The sequence below is a fragment of the Podarcis pityusensis genome, assembly GCF_964106645.2.
Source record: "Podarcis pityusensis genome assembly, chromosome: 1".
Taxonomy (NCBI): Eukaryota; Metazoa; Chordata; class Lepidosauria; order Squamata; family Lacertidae; genus Podarcis; species Podarcis pityusensis.
In genome coordinates, this window is record NC_138028.1 from 53331927 (window position 1) to 53358466 (window position 26540).

Genomic DNA, 26540 nt, shown 5'->3' on the forward strand with positions numbered 1-26540 from the left:
CCTCATTGAGAGGCAGTATTTCAATACTGAGTAGGAAAATGAGAGTACCCCTAAACATTTTTTCAGAAAAAAAGCACTGGCCCTAGTCACCACTGGCACGCATGTCATAAAGCCTTTGTCTCACTGCCCCACAGTCTGGCAGGTGAGGTGGCTCTCAGTTTAATCCCAACTGCATTTTGTGTGTCTCAGTAAAACAGCCTCTCTGCTTTCTCCTAAATATTTATCTGCGAGAGTTCGTGCTGTTAGACCCAGGAATGTCCTGTGATGGAAGAGGGATATGGAGCTGGGCCCAGCATTTTTTCCCCTTCTTCTTCTGGCAGATTACTTCCAAATAAAACATTTGCAGACATAAATATTAGAGAATTGGGAAAGGGAGCCACATCTGTCATCTGCTATACCCAGTTCAGTTTAAAACTCCGAATTATAGAGAGGATTTAAAATAAAAATGAAACAAAAAACAAGAAGCCTGCAAGCTCCAACACAAGCTCAGATCCGCCAGAAAGATGAATGTGAATCACCAAGTAGAAACATGCTACCTTTTATGGAAGAAAATTTTGCTGTGGTTGGCCTTGTTGAAATGGTTTTTTAAAAAAGAAAAGAAAAGAACAACAACTCATATTAGGCCTTTGCCCCATTGTTAGTGAGCTGGTGGAAAGGTCTCTGGTTGCAAATTACCATAGCGTTGCGTTTCCGTCTTCGACCAAAACCACAGTAATGTATGGTGAAGGCTTTCATAGTAGTGCTGGGATTTTCTTTAGATTAAAAAATAACAAGAAAAACTGAAGGAAAAAATTGCCTTGGTAACTTTCAGTTCTGTTTGAAATCACCCTAGCTCATGCTTTTGGTGCTCAGTTTTCAGGCTGAAAGTAGTAGCTCTAAAGAGATTTGGGTTGTTGTTCGGGTTGTTGCTATTGTTTATCGGAGACTGGATGCTTCTGAGTCATCGGTTTAAATACTGGACAATGGAAAATAACACTGTTATCATTCACTCAAGCAGTATGTCAGCTGTGAAAATGCAGTGCCCTATGAGAGCTCATCCACTGGACCCATATTTTGATGGTATTATGTACTGATTAATTCCACTCGGTCTGAGAGCTTTGCTTGTTGTTCCAGACTTACCCACTTAAGGGTGGCACCTCAGAAATAAACAGGGTTCACTCAAAACGGCATTAATGCAGAAGGGCACCCCTTCCTTTGGTGTTGTCCTCTTTGGGGCAGACATTTCTGGTGTCTCACCACCTGCATCAGGCCTGGGAGAATGTTATGTACTGAGTTGAATAGGATCCAAAATGCAGCAGTCTGATTGGTCCTAGAACAATAGGCTCCAGAATGCAGCAGTCTAATTTGTCCACAGGAGCCACCCAATCCAGCTCCAGGTGGAAGTGAATCCGCGACCTGATTGGCCTACAGGAGAATCCCAGAATTAGCCAATCACGTGGGGCCCATTGTGTAAATAATGTATATAAAGCAGACATTCTGGGGGGACTTCCATTCCTCCTCACCACTATGAGCTGAATAAAGAGCATGAAATCCACTCTCGACTCTGAGTATATTTCAGAGAAATACCACATCGACTCTTAAGAGGACTTCAGAGGGGCAGGGTTCTCCCCTCATCCAGCCGTAATAGTGAAATGGAGAGGTTTCATATCTCAATGGCAGAGATCAAATACCCCATGCATCACATGTTGCTTCTGAGACATTCATACATCCTTCCTGCTCCTGCCCTTCTATTTGCATCAGTGTTCAAAAGAGCAAGGCTCTCCTGAGTTGCTGCAACGAAGTTTCAATACTTTTGTACTAAAGAAAGTCAAACTGTGGAGTTTGTTTAGGATTCTAGGTCATTGATCAGAATGCTGAGATTACTAGTCAGATAAATTAGTCTGGGAGCAAACTAGAGATTATGTACTAATGAAAACCATCAGGCTGCGTATGCCTCCAGAGAACAGAATAAATATGTTGCTGACAGAGAGTACGGCTAGTGAGTTATGATGCAGATGGAGAAATCACTAAAACTGTTGGCCCAGCTGCAGTAACAAAAGCACAAGCCAGCTGTAAAGTATGTTAAAGAAGAAGAGAATAAGAACTGGGAGAGGTTCTGAAAAAGACACCAGAGAACTGACGTCAGTGGGATTATTCCATTGGCCCTTTCACACATATCAACCAATTTGTAAAATCCCTCTTCAGAATGTTTTTTTCCCCCCCACTTCTAAAAAATAACAGTCAAATATATAAATTAACAAAAGTCAGACGTTGAGACACTGGATGTAAGACCTATACTCTCTTTGGGAAGGCAAGAGAAGAAGGCAGGAGCACACATCTATAATTTGCTTGTTTCAGGCACAGCAGGTTGTCGATTGTCAAGAATGACACACCAGGGCATTAATTTACACATAGGTCACTGTTCCTGTGAGCACATTTGTGCACTTTCATCCGCACATGAACACTTTCAGTTTTATGTCTCCAGAATCTATCTCAATGCTTCCCATCCACACTAGTGATTGGCACTTGATGGGATGTTTTCATGTTGTCTGTAGTTGTCCCCTTCCCTCAATGATTACTTCCTCCTACACCATAAACTCCAGAAATTTGAGGTCCTTGTAGGTATTTGTTTGCAGGTGTACACATACCCTTTTTTGGAAAAAAAACCAACAGCAAACAAATCAGAAGATTCACTCAATAAAGACTGAATACAGTCTAACCTCATGGATAAAAAAGGTAAAGGACCCCTGACAGTTAAATCCAGTCATGAATGACTCTGGGGTTGTGGCACTCATCTCGCTTTATTGGCCGAGGGAGCCGGCATACAGCTTCCGGGTCATGTGGCCAGCATGACTAAGCTGCTTCTGGCGAAACCAGAGCAGTGCACGGAAACGCCATTTACCTTCCCACCGGAGCGGTACCTATTTATCTACTTGCACTTTGACGTGCTTTCAAACTGCTAGGTTGGCAGGAGCTGGGACCGAGCAACGGGAGCTCACCCTGCCACAGGGATTCGAACCGCCAACCTTCTGATCGGCAAGCCCTAGGCTCTGTGGTTTAGACCACAGTGCCACCTGCGTCCCTATGAAACATAGGTGTTCACAAAATGGTACAGTCATGACTATTTATGACATCACTAATAATGCCACAGATAATATACAGTAAGTGTCTATGGCCATCCTTCAGACGACAGTGTTCCATACTACCATTGCAATAGCCATGGGTGTGCTGTCTGGAGGAAGCACTACTTTTACTACATGCTAAAATATAGAAAATATTCTCTAATAATATGTGAATGGTTGCAACAAAAGTATCCCCTCAAGGAAATACATACAGACTGCCACTGCACCAAGCAAGCAACAAGTGCACATTTGTGGCACTAGAAAGTGAGGGTGCAGAAAGCCTCTTATTATTCTTATTGTCACTATTGATTGGCTTTGGACAGCAATTCTGCAGAAAAACTTCAGACTATTGGAGAAAAAAAGAAAAAAGAATAAGCATTAGAGAAGATTTTATCCATTTTCTATTTTTGTTACAGGTCTTAAGCAAGGCAAACCTTCCGGGCTGGTCATATTGATTCCCACATACCACCTGTCTCTGATTCAGTGGGTACACTCTTCAAAGGATTGTTGTAGTCCCACACAAAATTGCATTCTCTAACCCACATGGCAATTCATTTCATAGCAGAAGCTCAATGGATGACCTACCATGACCCGGGTCAGGTGGAGCATCTCACAGCATAAAGAGATGGGGCCAAATCAGGGCGTGAGATCTTTCCAGATGCATGTCCACAAACAGCCAAAGAGGAAGTCCAAGAAGGCAGCTGGTCCCTGAGTGCCACAGTCCCTGGAGACTTTGGCCATTGGGTCAGAAGACTCAAAGCAGAAGAAGAGTCTTCTATATCCTCCCTGTTTATTGTTCCACCCTAGTCAACTCAGAGTTGCAAAAGTATTCCACTCACTAGCTTATGGAGAGAGAGAGACAGAGAGACAAAGAGACAGAATAGGTTTGTAACAAGTCACTACAGTTACTACTAAATGAAGATTTTTATTCAACTTAGACCATCCTTCAGGACTATTGGAGGATGAACATCAAAACTAAGATGTTAAGAACAACCAATGAAGAGGGGGGCAATGGGGGAAGTTGCTTTTTGTAACCATCTGCAAGCCTTCTTTACACGGTTTACACAAAACACTTCTCCTCCGAGCCTGTTACATTAAGAGGGAGCGTGGGCTTTGCCAGAACACCTGGAATGACTCATTATTTAAACAGAGGCATGGCATCTTTTTCAGCATGAAAAGAGTAACATGTCACATCAGGGCATGATTCAGGTCAGAAGGACTTGTGATGCTCAGCTTGGTAAATATTATTGTTATGTGAAGATGAAAAATGTCATTGAAGAAGGGCAAGTTATTATTACAGCCCTGTTTACAAATCCATGAAAAGGACTCTTTTGCTGTGTTTCAAGCCTACAACAGCTTATGCTTTCAAAATGAAAATAAAAGAACGAAGCAAACAAGGAGTAAACAAACAAGGACTCTTTCTTTCTGCTACAGTTGTGCAAAAAGTACAACACTGAGTAGCCTCAGAAGGGCATCCAGTGTACATTCCCAGTGCCACATTCGATGACTGGGGCTCAAGACTTTTCTTTTGCTCATGATGACACTCAGAAGCTGCGTCAGGTTTTTTGGCACTTCCAGTATCCCCCACCAAAGCAAATGGCTCATTTGGCTTAGGGATGACCCTGTGCATATCCCACAAAAAAATAGTTTTGCTCATTCCCTCAGCAGAAGAAAGTCCAGGGCAGCTCTCGAGAGGCAATTCCATTGTGAGAACAGAATATTTCCAGAATGTAGTACTTTTGCAATATCAGTGTATGAACAAGCATACAAGTAAAGTAAGCAGGAACGCAGAGTGGAAATGCTAGACCTAACACACCCGCCACCACCAATTAGCCAAAGCCACAGCAACCCCTGGCGGCAGCACCAGCAGCAGCACCAGACTTTCTTGCTAGCAAGCTCCAGAAACTCGCACTTTTTGGACAAATTAAAACGGTTCCCTTTCTCCGGCTGATCAAATATGATCCTTGGGGTTCTTTTGCTCCCATACAAGCAGGCAAACTCAACACCCCTAGTAGCTTGCCCTAGACTTTTTCAAGACCCTGAGAAACCCAGGGTCTGAATGCTTATTTGTGGCCTCCCTTCCTTTGCTTCTTGGTGGGACTGTCCTGTACTATCAGTGCTGCAATGGGCCCTTCTGTGTGTGAGGCCTGGGGCAACTGCCTCCACTACTTCAAAAGACCTGTAGTGGCTTCTTTTTTTAATTACAAAGTGCAGTTTGATGGCTCATTACAGACCAGGCCACCCCAAGGCCAAGAAGTTATCAAAGAGAATATTTATAACATTGGCAGTCACCATTAATGGTCTGCAATAGTCAGCCAACAGACATGACTGCAAAGACATGAGGGTTCCCTGGACGTTATCGTAAACAAATCTTGAGATAAAGTTGTTGATTCAAGTAAGCACAGGTTAAACAAACTTGATCCAAGGATAATCTCAGCTAGTGGCAGCCATGTGGAAAAGCCAGCTCATGCTGACATTATCACATGGCAGCCTGTGCAGGATTCAGGCCAGCTGGCGCTCACACTGAAAAAAACAAAACCTTGACCCAACGTGATCTGACGTCTTTACATGCCTGTGGGTTCTTATGGTGTAGCTGATGCATCTGCATGTCCTTGTGAGGCATCTAATCATAGCCTGCATTTTTATCAAGGCTTATAGTTTGATTAGGGTCTGTATTTTAAAATGAGCTTAAAGATTTTCAAATGTTTTTATGCCAGGCAGAAGACCAGCTGCCTAAGTACTTTGGCAAGATGTTTATCCTCCTGGACAAGGGGGCCCCCTGATTTATAGCAGAAAACAATTCTCAAAGTCGTAAAAAGAGAATTACAGGCTGAGAGCAAGGTTACACCACCCTACATAATTAAGAGTTGGTAAATAGTAAAATCATTAAACTTGAGCCATATCTTCCTAAGGTTAAAGGCCAAGAGCAACTGGCTGGAGAAGGAGAAGTGTAAACAGAAGAAGAGGCTTTTTCCTATTTTATTTTGAGGCTGTAAACTATTCCTTCCTTTTACTTTGAGAAGGTTTATTCTTCTAAAAAGCTATCTATGATAATGTATGAAATATACTGGCTTAAATGTAATTATGCAAAGGATCTAGAAAGAAAGAAATGTTAAATTCTTATTTCATAGAGTCATATTGCTGTAGGAGACCAGAGGGGCAAACGAGCCCAGCCCCCTGCCAGACAGGAGACGCCATCGAGCACTCCTGATATATGGTTGTCAGGCCTTTGTTTTAAAGACCTCCAAAAAAGAGATCTTTCATTGATGATGCATGAGAATGTGAACCCAAAATCTCTGACATCTGTTTAAGATAAAAATTTAAAACTATTAACCATCTGTTTTGGAGGGCAATAGGGCAAGGAGGGCAAGAGGTGAGCTGGTAATTAAGGTTCCTTGTTGAGACAAATGTAAGATATATGACTGCTTATTTGTCATTTATAGATAGAAGAATATATAGCTTTTTGTATCCCATAAAAGGCAATAGGAAATGGGTGTATCTTTTAGGATTGGTTATAGCAATCAGCCAATAGGAAATTCAACCAGGCTGATTGGACAGAGGCAGCCAAAGGAGGAGCAAGGGGGCTGGACTGAGGGAATATAAGTGCTGGCCATAATGGCAGGAGACCAGGCCAGAGCTTGGTAACCATATACCACTGTGCCTCTCATTTATTTGTCTGACAAATAAATTATTATTTTAATTTCTCTATTGCTGCGTTGAATATTTCATTCCAGCTAAGCGTTAACCACAAGCAGGGTGCTACACTTGGACCTTGAGTGATTTCTTCCTGTAGCTGCCACAGCTTGAGTTGGTCATCAGAGAAAGACCTTATTCTCAACTACATAGTTCATAGTTAAACATTCAATGTGGTTTTGTTTTTTTCACATCTAGATAGAATAGTCAGATTCTACATAGCTCACACCATCCATATAACTTCACCGAACTGCGTATCTGTCTCAAGTGAGGAATTAAAAACTACCAAACTTGCCTTTTTGCTTCCCAGGTGCCAAAGAACACATACATCTATTTGATGCTAGGACTACGCACAACTGCCCTTGGCTCAGAAAGCAGCAGGAAATGGATCTGCGTCATTCTGCACGAGGCAGCTGGTCACTCAGTCCTTCTTCTGCATATAGGGATAGGGAGAAGCAAGAGTAATCTTTCTGCAGGCCAAGGAAGGGACAGGGAAAGAAATAACATAGAGCGGGGTAAGTATACATTGCAGAGTACATCTGCAAGAAAATGACAAAATAGTGCTGTAATTGCAGTGCGAAGAGATATAATTTTCTCCACCCTGCACCCCTGTTAGTATGTGCTGTACAGCACAGATGTTTCCAAATGGGCTACTTGCCAGCACAGTTTAATTGTGGTAACATCCTGGATGATGGATATCAAATGGGAAGGAATTGATGGCTTTGGTTATAAAAAAATAAACAGATCACAGCTCAGGGATAGTGTTCCTTCTTAGCAAGGAAGATAGTTTGTTATCTCTTTCATTATCTTCATATAGGGGGCGTATTTGAGGAAGGGCACCATGATCTGGATTTCTTTTCAGAGAATAAGATAATAAATCCAGATATTACAAGAAGATAAAGGTTGTGGGATGAACAGAGGGTTAGCGTTCAAGCGGTATTCAGGTGAATATTCTCTTGCTCAGACCCGCAGGAATTCTTGTACTATAGAATAACAGAGAGTTTTGGTTTTTGCTTGTTCTTTAAAAATCCAGTTTCCTTTTTGCCCCTTTGAAGTTGTTGTTCCAATATCTGGGCTGAAAGTTCAGCTTCACTTGGAACAGGGTCACGATACTTGGGTTGGAGCCCCCATATTCACTGGATGAGACTGGGATTTGGAGTTGGAGAAGTAATTGCTCCCGGAGCCAGCTCCAGGAGTACTAAATGGGAAGCATGTGGGCAAGAGGAGCCCACTGTGCCAGAACCTCTGCAGGTTGAGGAGGTTGTGCTACCTTCCTCTGACTTCAAAGGATCCATCTCAGAAGCCCTACTGGAACCACAGTCTCCCCCACCCTCAGTCAGAGTCCACAAGGCCTAAAGTAAGCAAGGCCCCTTTAAATGAAGATGTTGTATTTATGGAAGACGGAGCTGGTGTCTCAGCGCTGCGGCTGCTACTTAAGGTTCAGTCTGAGAATCCCTGTTGCTGAAACAACATTTGAGCTCTGCTTTTATGTAAATTCTAATTTGAGTCCTGCATGGAGCTGTCCAGGGTACTAACCAAGCCTTGTCTCATCTCCGTATTGAGGCCATTGCTCAAAATGGAACCAAAACTGTCTTCAAGGTGAGAGAGTCCATCAAAAATACACAAGGAGGAACTGTATTTACAAACAAGTGAGCAATTCATATGTGAGATTATTCCCAGGGAGTTGTTCCAATTAAGGTGATGTATTGCAATTTAATCTGTGACCCAGATTGTTGTTTATAGGCACTTAATATCAATACACGTTGGCTTTATGTGACTCCTTGACTAGGCCTTAACACTGGGTAGTCAAGTTACATGATGGTTGGAGAAGATGGCTCAGCCTTATTCCACTCTCTAGCAAGCTAGCCACAAGTGGAAAACAACAGTACCATTTTTGGGAAGACTAGTTGATAGACATCCTTTGTGCAAGTTCTTTAAAAGACCTTAAGACCTGTGAGACAGGGAGAGTGAGGCCTTTGTTTTGGAGGCTCTGTGGGTTAAGAACATCAGGGGTTCTGGAGATATAATGTAGAATAGTAGATCTGCCTGCTTGTTCGAGTGTCTAAGCTGTGCCTCTGCATGTATGCAAGCTGTATATTTAGAAATAAAGTCAAATATTACACAGAGCATCATCAATGTCCAATCAATCAATCAATCTTCTGAACAAAGCCTGCATCCTTGGGGACTTCTTGCTGCTCAGAGAAGAGGATTGCATGAAACAAAATGTTCATACCAGACTCAGTTGCTATCAGTTCCCTCAAGAGAAGACAAAATACAAATAAAAGACAAAGAGGAATCTTGTGCTTTCTGCAGCTTTCTGTTTTCTGAGGCGTGCTCTGATTATTATCATTCTGCTCAGCTTGTTGATCCAATAAACTTTGCCTGGAATCTGTGCAAGGGTTACTGGAATAAGCAGGGGAAAAATAAAACAAATATACAGAAAAATAATGTGCAAGCTCCCTGGAAACCAGACAGAGACATAGTGACCCAAGACTCTTAATGGCAAGGGAACATGGAGGGAAAGGGAAGAGGTGATATATTGTCAGTAGGAAAGATTCTATAAATATCAGGAAAGGCAAAGTACGGAACATAGAGACACAGCATCAAAGATCTTTTGTATTAGGCCCCAGAACTTCGCAAATCACCTCACACAAGTGCTCTTAATGAAGCAATTGGTAGAAAAAGCTTCTGCCTGGAAATCCAGTTGCTTGACGCAAATGCTTGCAACACAGTTATTGAAAAGGCCTTTGCTACAAGGCCAATCTTTGTGGTGTTGTGTTTTGGAGTTTGTTTTTAAAATATATTTCCCAAAGATGCAGGGTCATGGGAAGATTTACTCAGCTGACTTGAAAAGCACACACCAACATGTTTTCTGCCTACGAAAAAGCAGCTCAGAAAATGCTTCTGGCAAGCACAGAAGAAAAAAAGCCGAATAAGAGAGGAATTTTTCATTTAACTATGAGAGCGCCTGCAGATGAGCAAAACTGATTTTTTCTATCTACCTTCTCTAATCACTGAACAACTTGGTGGTCAAGCACTTCATTCTGGTCTGGCTAAAGGCACTGTTATCACCTGCAGGTGTAATTGAGCACAAAAGGACAAAAGGCTGGTGCCAAAAGTCTATGCTAAAAGTGCACTCCATTGCAAAGGCATCCACATACATCCACATTATGAAACAACATCCACCTATAGCATCAGGGGGGCCGACTTGGTCCAGATTGTGGGTGCCCAGCGGCGCATGACGGAATGTGACGGCATGACATCACAGTGGTGCCTGGGAACCCCAAACGTTACATCTGAGCCCCCATGAGACCTCAGACACCTCACAGGGCATCCGACGTGACTTCTGGTGGCATCGGAAGTCACGTCAGAGGGCTTGTGAGGCCTCGGATGCCACCTCCAACCTTGAGTGCTTCACAAGGCACTGGAAGTTGCATTGGAGGCCTCGCAAGGCCTCAGAGGTGGTTTCCGAGGCCTCACAAGCCCTCTGGCGTGACTTCCGATGCCATCAGAAGTCACATCAGATGCCCTGTGGTGTGGGTGCTCGGGCCCCCAAGGTCCCCTATAGTTGGTGCCAGTGTATAACATTATACATCGCACATGTAATGATCTCAGACAGGCAAGCAAGCCTCAATAAGAATTAATGACTCTCCAACAGTTTTATGGTACTTTTATTTACAAAAACACATCCAGAGTGCAGCTTCTAGCCTGCTCTCATTGAAGGAGTTGGTCAGCCTGAATCTCTGCCCCTCTCACAGCAGGAAGGACGTCCGATTCCTGCCCTTCCTCTCTTGCCCTTCCATTGCACTCTGACCTTGTCCAGACTCCGAGAACGGGGACTGAGAGGTTGGACTTCCCCCTCCCCACTTCCACTAGACACACTCTCTATCCTCTGCCTCTCTGCTGTTTCCCTAGCAACACTCTGACTGCCTCCTAACTCTCCCTCTGCTTGAGAGCTATCTGTGTCTGTGACTTCTACATGAAGGGGGATCGAAGCTTTCGTCTGCAGAGCTGGCCTCTCTCTCACTTGGCTCTATTTCTGAGTCTGACTCTCCCCTTGAGCTCGGTTGAGCCACATCCCTGACAACACACATGGCACACATGTTGGAATCTTGTCAGTTCTCTTCATTGGTCTGGATCTATGGAACTCCTTGCCAGGGGAGGTCAATTTGCCCTCTCCCCAGACTTTTTGTTATTTAAGGCATTTCCTTCCCAGCAAGCTTTTCACCTGCCAGTGTGAAGAGTTTTCACTCAACTGCTCTCTTGTTGGCAGCACTTGTATCTCTTCAATGTTTTAGTAGTTTATTGATTCATGTTTGCGTGCAGGTTGTCTCTATGCGTGTGTATGTGAAGTAGTTTTAAGGCATAATCCTATACAGAAGATACCATAGGATTTTGCACACTCCTGCTACCCTGTTGGAACACTATGTGCCACCATCTTAAAAGATACTCCAGAAGATCTATTCTGCCATCTCCTGGAGCCTCTTAGCAGATCTCAGGAACTACCTTTCAAGGGGGCATGGTTTGCAATAGATTTTTTTGTATTCGTTTTCTTCAATATGCACAGATTCTCTTTTCTTGAGACATCCAATATCACTCATGATGTACAGATTACACTGCCTAACATATATCTTTTCACCACTGTTAGACATGGAGTCTGACAATACGTCCTTGTCCCCACCCCCCTCAAAAAAAAGGTTCACTTGCAATAAATATGTGGAAGAGCCGCCAGTCAAAATGGGCAATACTGGGCTGGAGAGATAAATAGTCTGCTTTTGTATATTGCAGCTTATGATGTTCACTTAAGCATGCAAGAGCACAGATGTTTCTTAAGACTTCAAGGAGAAATTAATTTATGAGCATTACCCACAAAGTACAAGTCACCCATTCTACTGTGAAAATTATTTTCACAGAGTGTTCCTATTTTTTGCAACATTGAACAGAAAAGTACAAAAGTACAGTACATCGTGGGATCAATAAGGGAGGCGGGGCATTCAGATTTATTTCCTGCTCTGATTCACAACTGTTCGATGAACAAATACAGCAAAATAGCCAAACAAGTTCCTATACCTGGAACTTAAGAGTAGGAAATGTGACAAATTCTAAACTGAGGACTGACATTTCCTAGCCTAGCTTTCACCAAACTCACTATTTTTTTCCAGAGGTTCAAATTCTCCATACCACCAATTTCATGAGGACTTTCCCCAGGAGACTTACTACTTGATTCTACTGACTATGGGTGCTTCCAGGCAACTTGCTTACTGACCATTCATCCTGATTTGGTTCTAGGGAGAATACACAATGCCAGCTATTTATTGAGCATTCACTCGTATTTCTCTGTAGGGAGGTTAGACAATGTAGTAGGGGCGCCATCTCCCTTTGGGTCCCCCAATATTCTGGGGAGGGGGTCGGGGGTCCCCCAAGTCCAAAGGTGGCAGGAATTAACCCTAGGCCAGTGGCGGCAGCAGCAGCAGCAGCATGGCTTCAAGGGCCAAGCCACCGCTCTCGGCTCCACTCCTGGCTCCTCTGCCAGTGTGGTGTAGTGGTTAAGAGAAGTACTCTCGTAATCTGGTGAACCGGGTTCGAGCCTCCGCTCCTCCACATGCAGCTGCTGGATGACCTTGGGCTAGTCACACTTCTTTGAAGTCTCTCAGCCCCATTCAGCTCACAGAGTGTTTGCTGTGGGGGAGGAAGGGAAAGGAGATTGTTAGCCGCTTTGAGACTCCTTAGGGTAGTGATAAAGCGGGATATCAAATCCAAACTCTTCTCTTTTTCTTCTCTGATGTCCCGATGTCAAACGCACGACGCCACGCCCTGCACATTGCTGCCCCTCCATTCTTCTTCTGAAGGTGACACCTATGCAATGTTGCATCAGAGCAGGTATTCTCTTACACTTCCCAGTACATGATTCCTTTACTTCCCTTATTTCAAAAAGAGAAGTGGATTTGTTTTGCAAGACTGCAACTATAATTGCAGGTCCTGAATTTGCTGGTATGTGATTGAATCCCACCTCAGAATAGCAGCAGTTTGTATAAACTAGAACTGGGTCTGGGCATATTATGGATTTCAAAGGTGAGCATGATTTTCATCTCAGAATAAGGCTGCAGGCCATAACCATTGCACATAACCACTGGAATAATACCACTGTATTTAACGAGAATTACTTTTTCAGTGTTGAACTCTTGGTCTGTGCAACAAACAGAATTAACATGATCTTTCTCTAACCACTTGAGCTAAAGAAAAATATATAGCTTTTAAACTGATCATGCACAGAGACGACCATGTACTTCTTCTTTTCTACAGACATGGCAGCATACACACCAGGCAGTTCATTTCTAGTTATTGTCCCATATTACATTTCCTTCTAGCTGAGTCACACTGGATATTTTAAGCAAAGCTCTGTGCTGCAGGCCAACTTGAAAACATTTGAAAAAAAGACAGTCAGGTCACTCCTGAGGCAGGAGAGCAGCTGGCCCCTTGATGGGAATGGATGTGCAAGAAAGGGATTGTTATGGAAACATCACTTGCACGTTCTGTAACAGCACCAGAGTGATAAAGAGAGAACACATTTTAATTAACTGCCTTCAGCATATTCCCGATAACCACTGCTTGTACACACAGTGCAGAACAACACAGCAAGGCTGATGATACTTCAAACTGAGAAACAAAATGTCATAAGATTGGACAAGAAATTAAGTTGTGAAAGGCATCCTTTTCACAGTGGGCAATCTAGCATCGCACAAGGCACACAACCCCTATGACAGAGCCATGTAGCTGCTCTGGGCATGTGCAGACGATTCGATTCTGCTCTCAGCTGTGCTGGCGTAAATTAGGAGGCGTTCAGTTTCTGATGTAGAGTTCTCCATTGTAAATGGATGGGTGTGTGGAGGAATGCATAATGGTAAGGGGGGGAAATGACTTCCCTTTTATTTGTTTTTTTTTTTAATGATGGTGTTATGTACTGAGTTGAATAGGATCCAAACTGTAGCAGTCTGATTGGTCCTAGAACAATAGGATTCAGAATGCAGCAGTCTGATTGGTCCTAGAACAATGCAGCAGTATGATTGGTTGGCAGGAACCACCCAATCCTGCTCCAGATAGAAGTGAATCCACAACCTGATTGGCTTACAGTAGAATTCCAGAATTAGCCAATCATGTGCAGCCCATTGTGTAAATAATGTATATAAAGCAGATACTGTGAGGGGACATTTATTCATTCCTCCTCACCACTATGAGCTGAATAAAGAGCATGAAATCACTTTGCGACTCTGAGTATATTTCACTGGCGACGAGGATGGGATCCCGCTGAGCTGACTGCCACACACAGCACCGCAGCACCGCCAACTGCCGCACCGCTGCCTCGCACCGTGTATCCAGGCTTCAGCTCCGGGGCACAAGGAACTCAGAATGGCAGCCAACAGCAGCTTCTCGCCATTCAACCCAGCATCTGGAGACTGGGAAGCGTACGCCTCCCGTTTCACCTTCCTCCTAGAAGCCAAAGGGGTCACCGACGAAGAAGACGCCAAGAAGAGGGCGATATTCTTCAGCGTCTGCGGAGAGGAGACGTTTGAAATCGCCCGGGCTCTCCTTGCGCCTGAAGACGTCGCTACTGTTCCATACAAAACAATAATGGAACAGCTGAAGGGGCACTTTTCGCCGCAGCCCTCAGTGGTGGCTCGTCGAAATGCCTTCTACGCAAAGCGGCAAGCCCCTGGGGAAACCATAACTGGGTTTGTGACCTCTCTCCGCCAAGCCGCCCGGTTCTGCAACTTCTCAGAGCTGGAGAACATGCTTCGTGACCGCCTCGTCGGTGGCCTGAAGGATGAGAAGCTGCAACGGCGCCTCTACGCTAAGAAGGACCTAACGTTCCAGGTCGCTCTGGAGGAGGCCCTGGCAACAGAAGCTGCCGAGAGGTCGACCCAAGAGGCACGGCCGAGCCTGCCATCCCAACCGAGGGTCCACCATGAAGACCTCACCGACGACTCAGGATCCGACAGGGAGGAGGTGCACCGAGTACAACAGCGCACTCAAGCAGCGCACAGACCACAGCTGCCTCGACGAGAAGGAGGGAACTGCGCAAGCTGCGGGGAGAGTCACGAGAGGAGGACCTGCCGTTTCCGCAACGCAGAGTGCAGGCAGTGCAGAAAATCGGGACACATCGCCCGGGTGTGTCGGGCTCGGCCCACCCGACACCAGGCATCAGATGACCAATCCAAGAGCCCCAGGTCCCGGGGCCCAACGCACCAAGGCAACTCGACGGAGCTCACGGACTTCCAGGTATACCAGTTGCCCCACCCCAACGTAGAGAAAATTTATGTAGAGGTACAGATAGAGGGGGCCCCATGCCGCATGGAGCTTGACACGGGTTCAACTCTATCCATAATCTCGGCAAGGACCTTAAGGAAACTGTGTCCCACTGGGGGTCCCAAACTCAGGCCGGCCCCATTCACCCTCCGGGACTTCCAGAAACGTAAGGTCCCCACAATGGGGGTGGGGACCTTCAGGGTGCAATACCGAGGGCGGACGCGGCAACTGGACTTGCTTGTGGTCAAGGGCCCCTACATTAGCTTACTGGGATTGGCATGGTTTGGACCACTGGGGCTAGCTGTCACCGGGGTGAACCACACTAGCTTACAAGTGGACGTGGACGCCATATGCAAGGAATTTCCAGGGGTTTTCGATGGGAAATTGGGACAGTATACGGGCCCCCCCATTGCGCTACAGCTTGACCCCGCAGTACGACCGGTCAGGCTCAAGGCCCGCCGGGTCCCGTTCGCCTTGAAACCCCGTATAGACGAGGAATTGGACCGACTCGTAGAGCAAGGAGTGCTGGAGCCGGTGCCTAATGCTCCCTGGGAAACCCCAATCGTCACACCCGTCAAGCCTAATGGTTCGGTCCGCATCTGCGCAGACTACAAATGTACCATAAACAAGGCCCTCACGGCCCACGCATACCCAGTGCCAGTGGTCAGCCATGTCCTTGCCACCCTGGCTGGGTCGAAAATTTTTGGCAAGCTGGACTTGGCCCAAGCATATCAACAGCTGCCAGTAGATGAGGCCACAGCAGAGGCACAGACGATTGTGACGCACAGAGGAGCGTTCAGGGTAAAGCGGCTGCAATTCGGTGTCAGCGTGGCACCAGGCATATTCCAGAATATAATGGACTCTCTCCTTAAAGGGATTCCTGGCGTCACCCCCTTCTTCGATGATGTGTTGATTGCCGGCCCCACACCAGAGGAGTTTGAGGACCGCCTCCGCACCGTTCTGCACCGTTTCCAGACGGCGGGTCTCAAGGTGAAGCGGGAAAAATGTCTACTAGGAGTGCCTCAGGTGGACTTTCTGGGATTTATGGTGGACGCAGAAGGGGTCCACCCGACTGGGGACAAGGTACGGGCCATTTGTGATGCCCCAGCGCCCAAGAGCAAGACTGAACTTCAGGCCTTCTTGGGACTATTGAACTTTTACCATTCCTTCCTTCCCCACAAGGCGGCGGTAGCGGAGCCCCTACACAGACTCCTGGACAAGCGGGCCCCTTGGGTGTGGGGCCAGCGCCAGGAGGCCGCATTCCAGGCAGTCAAGGACTTGCTTGTCTCAAACTCGGTCTTGGCACACTTCGACGAGAGGCTGCCGGTGGTGCTAGCATGCGACGCCTCACCCTATGGCATTGGAGCTGTCCTGGGGCACCAACTCCCGGATGGAAGAGAGGTACCGGTGGCGTACTTTTCCCAGACACTCAACACAACCGAGCGGAACTACTCGCAAATCGACAAGGAGGGTCTGGCAATCGTAAAGGGAGTAAAAAAATTCCATGATTTCTTGTACGGGCGGCCCTTCACCGTGGTGACTGACCACAAGCCGTTGCTTGGCTTGTTTGCCCCCGAAAAGCAGACCCCCCAAGTGCTGTCTCCTCGCGTCCTCAGGTGGTCAATTTTCCTTGCCAGCTACCAGTATGCACTGATTCACCGACCTGGGAAGGCGATGGGCCATGCGGACGCCCTCAGCAGGCTACCACTACCGGAAACAGGCCCTGACCCAGCACCTGCACAAGAGGTTATGAGCCTGGAGCTGCTTCCCGACCGCCCCATTCAGGCACAAGAAGTTGCACACCATTCCAAGAAAGATAGGGTCATCTCCCGGGTCCTGGACTGGGTGTGGAGGGGATGGCCCAGCAGCAGCCCCGGGCCAGAATTCGCCGGCTACACAACCCGCAAACATGAACTGTCGGCCCACAAGGGGTGCCTGTTATGGGGAAGCAGAGTCGTTGTTCCCCAGCCCCTCTGCAAAAGGGTCCTCACAGCCCTACACGAGACACATCCAGGGGTAGTAAGAATGAAGGCCCTTGCCAGGAGTTATGTGTGGTGGCCGGGGATCGATGGAGAGATAGAGGCCTGGGTCAAACACTGCCAGGCCTGCCAAGAATCCCGCCCAGATCCCCCAAGGGCCCCAGTCCAGTCCTGGGAGTCCGCCCGAGCACCATGGTCACGCCTGCATGTGGATTTCGCTGGCCCCTTTCAGGGGAAAACATTCTTCATAGTGGTGGACTCCTACACCAAATGGCTGGAAGTCGCACTGGTACCGTCCACTTCCACGTCCGCAGCCATCCGGGTACTACGCAGGCTGTTTGCAACCCACGGGCTCCCTGACACTCTCGTCTCAGACAACGGGACTGCATTTACGTCAGGAGAATTCCAAACCTTCACAGCGCAGAACGCCATCCGCCACATCCGTTCGGCGCCGTTCCACCCTGCCACCAATGGCCAAGCAGAACGCATGGTGCGGACCACCAAGGACACCCTTCGCCGCATGACGCAAGGGGACTGGGAGTACCGCCTTGCCACATTCCTTCTAGCACAGCACAGCACCCCCAGCTCAACGACTGGCCGGAGCCCCGCTGAACTACTAATGGGTCGGCGCCTTGCAATCAGATTGGACCGCCTTCACCCCGATAGAGCTCAGGATGAGGTAGTGGTGGGGGAAGGCAGGAACCCCCGGACCTTCGAGGCCCAGGACCCAGTGTACGCAAAGAATTTTGGGGCAGGCCCAGCATGGGTACCCGCCACAATCACCAGGGTCACTGGCCCCGTGTCGTACGAGGTGCTAACGGATGGGGGGCAATGCTGGCGCCGCCACTGCGACCAGATACGGCGACGATTCCCGGGAGAAAACCAGGAGGAGGACAGGTCAGAGGAGTCCCAAGGGAACAGCGGGGCAGTGAGGCCCATAGAGCAGGAGGGGCCAGCAGGAGAGGCAGAATCAGTAAATACAGAGAGGACCCGTGAGGCCGAAAGGACACCGGAACCAGAACCACGACTGAGCGAGCCGGTTGCACCAGACCAAACAGCCGCATCACAGCCAGCATCCTTGGAACACGAGCCAGAACCCGGAGCCCGGACCAGGGAACACCCCAGGCCACAACGCACACGTAGGCCGCCGGCATACCTTGAGGACTATGAATGCGACCTCCCGGGCAGGACTGGAACTTAGAGGGGAGGGGTGTTATGTACTGAGTTGAATAGGATCCAAACTGTAGCAGTCTGATTGGTCCTAGAACAATAGGATTCAGAATGCAGCAGTCTGATTGGTCCTAGAACAATGCAGCAGTATGATTGGTTGGCAGGAACCACCCAATCCTGCTCCAGATAGAAGTGAATCCACAACCTGATTGGCTTACAGTAGAATTCCAGAATTAGCCAATCATGTGCAGCCCATTGTGTAAATAATGTATATAAAGCAGATACTGTGAGGGGACATTTATTCATTCCTCCTCACCACTATGAGCTGAATAAAGAGCATGAAATCACTTTGCGACTCTGAGTATATTTCAGATATTTATTAAGAATTTTAAAATTACAGGAAAAGCAAAGAGAAAAACAAGGAAAAAAATAAAGAAACAAAAGAAAAAGAAAAGAAAACAGATCACAATCAAAAAGCAAAAATAGACCACAAAAATTTAAAAACAAATCCAATGTTCCCAAATCCTTAACTGTCATTACCTTATTTCATTGACCTCCTCACTCCTCCCTTTTTTGTATTCTAGTTGTTAATTATCACAGCAAATCCTTTCCATTTTTCATAGTATTCTGTCATTAAATTACCTTAATCTATTTTAACCTTATCTTACTATAAAACACCCTAAAACTTAAAACTTAGATCTTATTTATACCAATTTCTCATAACCATAACATATTCTTACATAATTCTTTTAACATTTCTGCTAAAGCCAAATAATTTCGTTCCAACATTTTTCTAACATTCATCAATTTTATAAAACAATCCTAATAAAATCTTTTAAAACTTTCTTCCAATCTTCATCCAGCGTCTCTTCCCTGGTCCCGGGTTTTGACAGTCCTTTCTATCCCATCCATTTAGCTCATTAACCTGGTAATCTTATGTCCGAGGCCCTTAAGTCTCTTCCATGTCCCTTCCGCAGATCTTCTTCATATTTATACCTGTACTTTACTTTGTCTCCTGCTCCTTTCACTCGTGGAAACTCCGACTTGACAGTATTTTTGTCCCTTCTCGACCAATCAGCCCCTTTTCCATAGTCCACACTAAACTCCATGTGGTATTTAAAAACATGTTTCAAAGTCCCTCCAGAGTTAAGAACCCTCACAACCCCAAACATCTCACGGCCCATTGCCAGACTTGAAAAGTCAAAACATCCCTGCATAGGGGGGTCTATCCAACCCCCCATTTCCAAACCAAACAAAACTCTATCTCTCCAAATCTGGCTTTTTCCAAGTTCATTTGTCAGATCCAACAACTCATGTTCCTGCTGGGCCACAGCTCCCTCCATCTCTGCCACCCAAGGTCCAGCAACATACTCCTCCCTCATCTGATCTGTCAGAGCACACTCCTGAGTTGATTCCTGGGTGGGTTCTATATAATTACCCACTACCTGTCCAAAATTTCTGATCGCAACAGTCATCAAGTCCGTCTTCTCATGTAACTGTTCCAATAGGGCACTTGTTTTACAGAAAGCACGCACCAGAGCTTCTGAATACATTGTTATGCAAGGTCGGAAGTCTGTTCCCACGATCTTAATCTGTTGCAGCTGCAGAGCTCCCTGGTTAAAATTTAGTAACAGTTTCACAGGCTCCCTCTAGGGGAAGAACTTCTATTTGTATCCATCTCTTTTCTTTTTTCTTTTTCTTTTAAAAGCAGATCTAACAACAAAGTTTCCTTTTTCAGATATTTTGTCAATATTTGTTCCTTTAAAATGCGAAGGAGAACAGTGGAATCACTATGTTTCTCTTCTTTTAACTGTCTGTCAAAGACGTTTGTCTATAGTCAATGAACTTCCCAAAAACGTCAGTCCTGACACCCCGCTCCCAGGTTCAAGACGGTGGAAAATTACTTTTCTTACACTCTCTTCTGCAGGTTTAAACAGTCCGGAAAAAATCCCCCCTCTTCTCCTGCTTCCGAAGGGGGTTCAACAATTTTAGATGATGAAGGTTAATCCTTTACAAACGATTTTCTGAACTCTAGTTTGCCATGTCTTTGCTTTAATCTACCTACAAGGAACGGAAGGCTGACTTCCTGTTTAGACCTTCCCGTTTCAGTGCCAAATTAAGAAAAATTTCTTAGTCCAATTTTCCTTTCTACTCACAAGTCGTTATTTAAAGTCCAATTGTCCGAAATTAAGCTACTCACGGGTAGTTATTTTAGTAGCCAAATTGTCCCGGGGCGGCGCCATTCCGGGGTGGCGCCATCGGTAATGGCGGATTCCCTCTGATCCGGAGGGACTGGCTCCACGGAAAACGGGTCTTTCCCGCTACGGCGAAGCAGGGACCCTTTGAAAAATCACAGGCGGATGAAGCCTGTGACCATGGGACTCGGCGGGCACCTTTCACGCCCCCCCAACTCGTAAAGGAACCCAGCTACGGGCTCCGGAGCGAAGAGGGGCTAGTGGCACGGTGCGGAGAGTCAACTGCTTCTTCCGTGGAGCGAAGCCGCACAGCCGTTGCCGGAGAGCGCTGCCTTTTTCCTGGGACTTCCCTTTTATTTGTTAACACACACTTTATTGCAACATGATGGTGAAGCATAGGCTCAAGTTTAACGAAAGCAATACAGTGAGAAGCTGAAGAAAATGCTGGAAGTGGACAAAATAAATACTTTGTTATAATCCTTTTCAGGTAATTTTAGCTGGTGGTTTTTTCTGCCCTAGGCTGTGGGGCAGTGTGAAAATAAATAGAACCGAAAGAATTGGGGGCAGGGGCAGGGAAAAGAATGTGGGGGAAATGTTCAGGGCGTTAGAATTTTCCCTCAGTAATTTATTGTATGAGGTGGTTAATCTTAGCAAAGTCACTTTACTGAGCAAACCTGAACAAAAGGTGTCTAATTTGAGAAGAAATGTACACAGGTTTGGTTTTGCTTAAGTCGGGTCTTGTACATAGCAGGGAGCTGTTAAACTAACCATACAAGGGGAAAGTTCCCTTAGAACTACACAGCCTATTTAATAAATAAAGGAATAATAAATATTAGGCAGTAGAAAACAAGTATGAGGCTGATTTCCACAGATATTAGATTATGCCTGATACAGCAAAAGAATACCTTTAGGGTATTATTATTATTATTATTATTAATAATAATAATAATTTATTTCTACCCTACCCATCTGGCTGGGTTTCCCCAGCCACAACTTCTCTCCCTGGCTATGTAACTGATAATGACAGGTGTTGGCATGGTAATGCCTTGCATGTCATATGATTTGGTCCTGTTCCAAAGGTGCAGTCTTTCAATCATAGGTTAGGCAACCATCTAAACATGGTCCTGGACACCTCCTTGAGATTTACAGATGCCAAAGTACTATCAAATGATGTCCTGGTCCTTTGGAACTTGACACAGGGACAATATAAGGGCACTCATGGTGGCTACACATCTAGCACTTCAGTACTAGGTCTACCAGCCCCAGCCCCAAATCATACAGTGGGCAGAAGTAATGACTCAGCTAGCAGCCTAGGAGAAGGTGACCTTCTACAAGCACAAGAAAAATGGGAAGTTTTCCAATACATAGGCTCCATATACAGATCTATTTGCATAAGTAAATGAACTTTCGCTTGGTCTGGACCACCAGCTGCATCAGCCATTCCAAATAAATGCACCGAAAATATTGCTTTGTTTTCTTATGTTTTACTTACCTGTATTCCCCTTTTCATTATTTCTCTTCAAAAATCCATAGAAACCTATAAATAAACAAGTTGCAGGACATTTGTGGGATGGGAAGTGAGCTCCTTTATGCTCCTTCTTAGCTCTCCCCCCCCCCCCCCCGCTATTCTGGGGTCGTGAAGCCAATTTGGTCAAAGGCAATATATGTGTTGCTGTCTTTGCTCAGGTTAAGCTCTCTCTGAATGGAGGAACAGAGGTAAATGTGGCAGTGCAAGTTCTTGGCTCAATGGCCCCAAAATTGGTCTAGATCTTTGCAACGGCTGCCTTTGGCACCTGCTAGTGCGAGCCATGCTATTAACAGGTTGTTCTCGCGTTCCAAAACACCATCTTGAATTTTGGGTTCTCCCATTCTCTGATGTTTGCTACAGAGTGTGTCTGTAGAGTATCGGGGTATGGCTGCTTCTTTCAGGCTGCAGACACACTACACCTTTAAAGTGCATACAAAACACATTTCCGCCCCCTCAAAGAATTCTGGGCACAGTAGTTCACCCCTCACAGAGTTACAGTTCCCAGCAACCCTTGACAAACTACAGAGTGCTCATAATTCTTTGATGCAGGAATTGTGCTTCGAACATGCTTTACAGGCATGGTGTATATACTTAGGTTCCAAATGAGCTTGCTGTCTTTCCTTTCCTCTTTCTCTCTCAGTACCTGGTAGATTTTAAAAACCACTTTTTTGCGAACTATAGGAGCAGGATGGCCTGACCACAACTGTCCTATCAGGAGTTTGTCTTTCTGTGCATGGATATCTTGACCTTTTCACATTACACCCAACTGGGGCATCATGACAATGATGGAAAGGATGACTCAGATGCTGTGAAGTGTAGCGTACAATGTACATAACATGTTATGAAAGAACACAGTGTATGTTGTTTCCTTTTATTTCCCTCCCACCTTCAATTTTCTCCTCCTCCCAGCCTGTTTGCTTTTGTCTCCGGGAGAGAAGCTGAGTCATTTCCCAGCTGAGGCTCTGCTCACTGATGTGCCTTCTATGATACCAATGCTTTGGATGATGAAGGGCTGAAGGGAAGTATCCAGAGTGTTCCCTCGTCATGTCTCCCATCACAGCTGAAATCAAGCAATTATGTATTCCACCCTTTCTCTGCACAGAAGAAAATGAAAATGCAGATATCACAGTTTCTGCCTGCAAACGATGTGGGCGTCGAGAAAGAACAAGCAAACAAATTCACATATTGTGGGCAGCGTTATTACAACCGGATCTTTATGCAAGCAAATTATTTCATTGGAAAAACAGATCCTGAACTCTTTTAAGTTTTGGTTCTTTCAAACCCATTCTTAATTGACAAGCAGAAACAGCAATGGGGATGGCAACACATAGGTATGTTTTGATACGCCTCTCTGCAGTTCTACCTTAGGCCAAGAAGCAATGAAAAATTGTTCCCGTACTTTAATGAGCTTGATCAGAAGTAACTTCAGTGAAGCAGTTATTGAGAGCGGGGGAAAGTGCTCAACCACAACGAATTGTTGTCTTAAATTTTAGTGCTTAATTGTGAACTTCAATAATGAAGTCAGGAACTGGAAGCACCTGGGAGGTAAGAGTATTAAGGGTCAAATGACATGTTACATGTGGGATCTGTAAATGGATCTCCCATTGTTGTTTATAAGTGCAAGGAGATATTTATCACCCCTGCATGAGTCATAAGCCTCTGATTCCCAGTTTTCTCTCTTTTTAAAAAAGTCCCTAGCTCTTGCACAGCCTGAGATTTGAGGCAAAGAGTTGCATCCAAAGGAGCACTGAGTAACCATCCTGTCACCACAAGTATTTCCACTTGTGCAATGGGATTTTCCCCTTCTTCCTCCCTGTGCCCCCTAAAACCAGTGATGGAGGAAGGGGGTGGGGGTGCGGTCCCCCCTGGGTGTCATCACTAGGGGTGTGTGTGTGTGACAAAATGACAAAAATATGAGTTGTTGTTGTTTTAAAAAAATGGGGTTCACAAAACTTTTTAGTTCAGTCAACAAACGTAACAAATCGTGGCTGGCACTGGGCGACACACCACGGGGGCTGGCCAGCGGGGCCTGCAGCGTGCCCGAGCCACGTGTCTCTCCTGGCGGCATGGGGCTTGCATCTGCCCACCACCTCTCCCTCAGCTGCCCATGCAGTGTGACCCAGCCCCATGGCCGACTCGCCCTGCCCCCAGCTGCAGGACGCCATTGCCGCACTGGGCACCTGACCGGCTAGCTACACCGCTGCCTAAAATTGTTCTAGCAATATGTGCAGGGGAAGAAGAGGGGGAAACTCCTGTTGCAACAGCGGAAATCCTTGCACTGAAGGGGCACATTGGTTGGATACCACCCTAAACATGCAGATTCTCAGGGGTTGAATAACTCCAAATCCTCCAACATTTCTCAAATGAAAATAGGGACATCCTAAGGAAAAGTGGGACATTTCAGGATCAAATCAGGCCCAGGTGTTTGGGGATTTTTCTCCCTAGTCAGCTGGTAGCTCGAAGTTAAGCATTAAAAGCATTTAAATAATAATAATAATAATAATAATAACATATTTCAGAAACATGGAATAAAGGACTTTTGGTAAAGCCTTGAAGTACATTTCTGTGTAAATTGCTTAGAGCTGAAGTATTGTCTTTCCCTTTTTTCAGAGAACCAAACCAAATATTTAGAGCTATGATGCCTTGAAGAAGAAGAAAACTATACAGAAAAGAGGGGGGGCAAACTAAATAGACTGAATTAAACTTGTTGAAGTAACAGTGCTTCAGCCTTTGCCTCCCCAGTTCAAATATCTGTGTCTATAGCAGAGGCAAGAAGCTGAGATCAGCATGACTTTATAAACAAGTGTTGTATATTAATCATTCATATAAGTCAGAAGGAGCCTATTAAAGTTGTAGTGTGATTCAAGTTTTCAATATTAATTGCCTATATGACACTATTAATGCACAAAGCACTGATGTTTTGCTCATGTTCATATTGGGGGAAAGTAGGAGCTGATGCTTACCCTGCGGGGGGAACACTATCAATGTGAACACACATTTCAAAACACATTTTTAATAAAGCAGCATTTGAAGGTACACTTGTTTCCCCTGACTGTTTAGTAAATTCTCCTTCATTCCTTTCCTGTTACATCGTTTCTTCTTTCCTGTCCTTGTCCGCTAGATTGCAAATCTGACAAAACAATTGTATTGCATTTTAATGCTTGCCGGACATCTTGTTTGGGAAATGCTTTGGAAATAACCATTATGGGGATAGTAATGGTTAGAATGCCCTGTTGTGCCTTTCTCTGTACCCCAAAGCATTTCAAGTATTACAGGCACGAAGAGAGCATGTCCACTTTCCTCTTCCTGAGCACCTGACTGCCAAGGCATCTCTGTTCCATAAAAATGCATCAAAACCCGGCTTGCCAGGTGAGCTCTAAGTGACATGAACAGCGGGATGTGCTAATAGAAAGTGGATTAAATCCTAAGAAAAAATAATACTGTACTACACTCCCTGCTGCCCCAAAAGAGGAATCCTTTGAGGCACAGGAGCTGCTTTTGTTCCTTTCACCAACTCAGCAAAGGCCCCCTGTGTGTCAGGTAGTTACAAACCAACTCAATTGGCCAATTTATTTCCTCTGAGACTCTGTGGTTTCCATTTGCCATTAAAGAAAATAAAAAGAGAGGGAGGGAATGAGAGAGAGGCAGCGAGTACATGGGGTTGCATGTACGCACTTAAGTGCATAGAGGTATCACATTCTTCACAATCTGCCCCAGAATCTGATGGAGGGATTAAGCTGGTCAGCTGTAAGCTCAAGAATGAAGTTTGGATAGACGAACAGGCAAGGTAGAAACAAGTGGATGAAAGAGGGTTCCTATGTCCTGCAATAGGATGGGAGAGAGCTCTTGTGCTCCTCTGGGTTCCCATAGGTATCTCTGGCTGCTGTGAGGGCAAGATGTGGGACTAGATACACATCCCTCCCTATGAGTTGTAGGCTGAACTTCTGAAGTGGGGAGGCTGCAAACACCAGACTAGGACCTGGGAGACCAGAGTCCAAATCTCCACTCAGTTCCCTGAGGGCCCTGAGTCTGGTTGCAGTCTCTCAGCCTCACCTACCTCACAGGGTTGCTGTGAGGACAAATTGGGGAGAAGGAGAACCATGTATGCTACTTGCAGGAAAGGTGGGGTCTAAATGTAGTAAGAAGATGTAAAGATACAGCTGCAAAGGATCCATATTTATATCCTGGCAGAGCGCCACTGCTCTCTACAAGATGAGTCAAACCGCTTGTCTTGTAGGTGTTTCTTTCCGCTTAAAAAACAACAACTAGAAGCAGAATGTGGTGGTTTGTTTTGTTTTTTACAGTTAATTGCCCTTCCGGGAGACCCGTATTATGTAAACTTGTGTGTACAAATAATGATTAACTGAAGTGTTTACATGTTAACTGTTGATGAAACTTTTAACTGAACATTTGGTCGCTGGAAGCAAACACTCAAGAGTTGTTTCTCTCTGAAAACTGCTTTTGCAAAACTGTGCCAAGTGTGAAGGATGCACACGGGAGCCCCCAAAAACCCAAACATCCCATCTGTTCTGACGGGGTCAGAAAAGGGCAACTAAAATGATCCACAGAT

At 45.6% G+C, this 26540-nt stretch overlaps 1 protein-coding gene and 1 long non-coding RNA gene across 3 annotated transcripts in view; both read left to right on the forward strand.

The window, feature by feature from the left end:
- LOC308475323 (uncharacterized protein) overlaps positions 1–25006 on the forward strand; it is a 31374-nt gene extending 6368 nt beyond the window's left edge. For both annotated transcript variants that reach the window (XR_013985110.1, XM_081002407.1), the window contains exons 3-4: positions 7105–7309; positions 24581–25006. Coding sequence is in view for 1 of the 2 variants with exons in the window: in XM_081002407.1 (XP_080858533.1) it covers positions 7105–7309; positions 24581–24609 (234 nt within the window). In the remaining variant the exon portion in view is untranslated. The remainder of the gene's footprint in view (positions 1–7104; positions 7310–24580) is intronic.
- LOC308475377 overlaps positions 1–26540 on the forward strand; it is a 131554-nt gene that overhangs the window by 39323 nt on the left and 65691 nt on the right. The gene's annotated exons all lie outside the window — the stretch shown is intronic.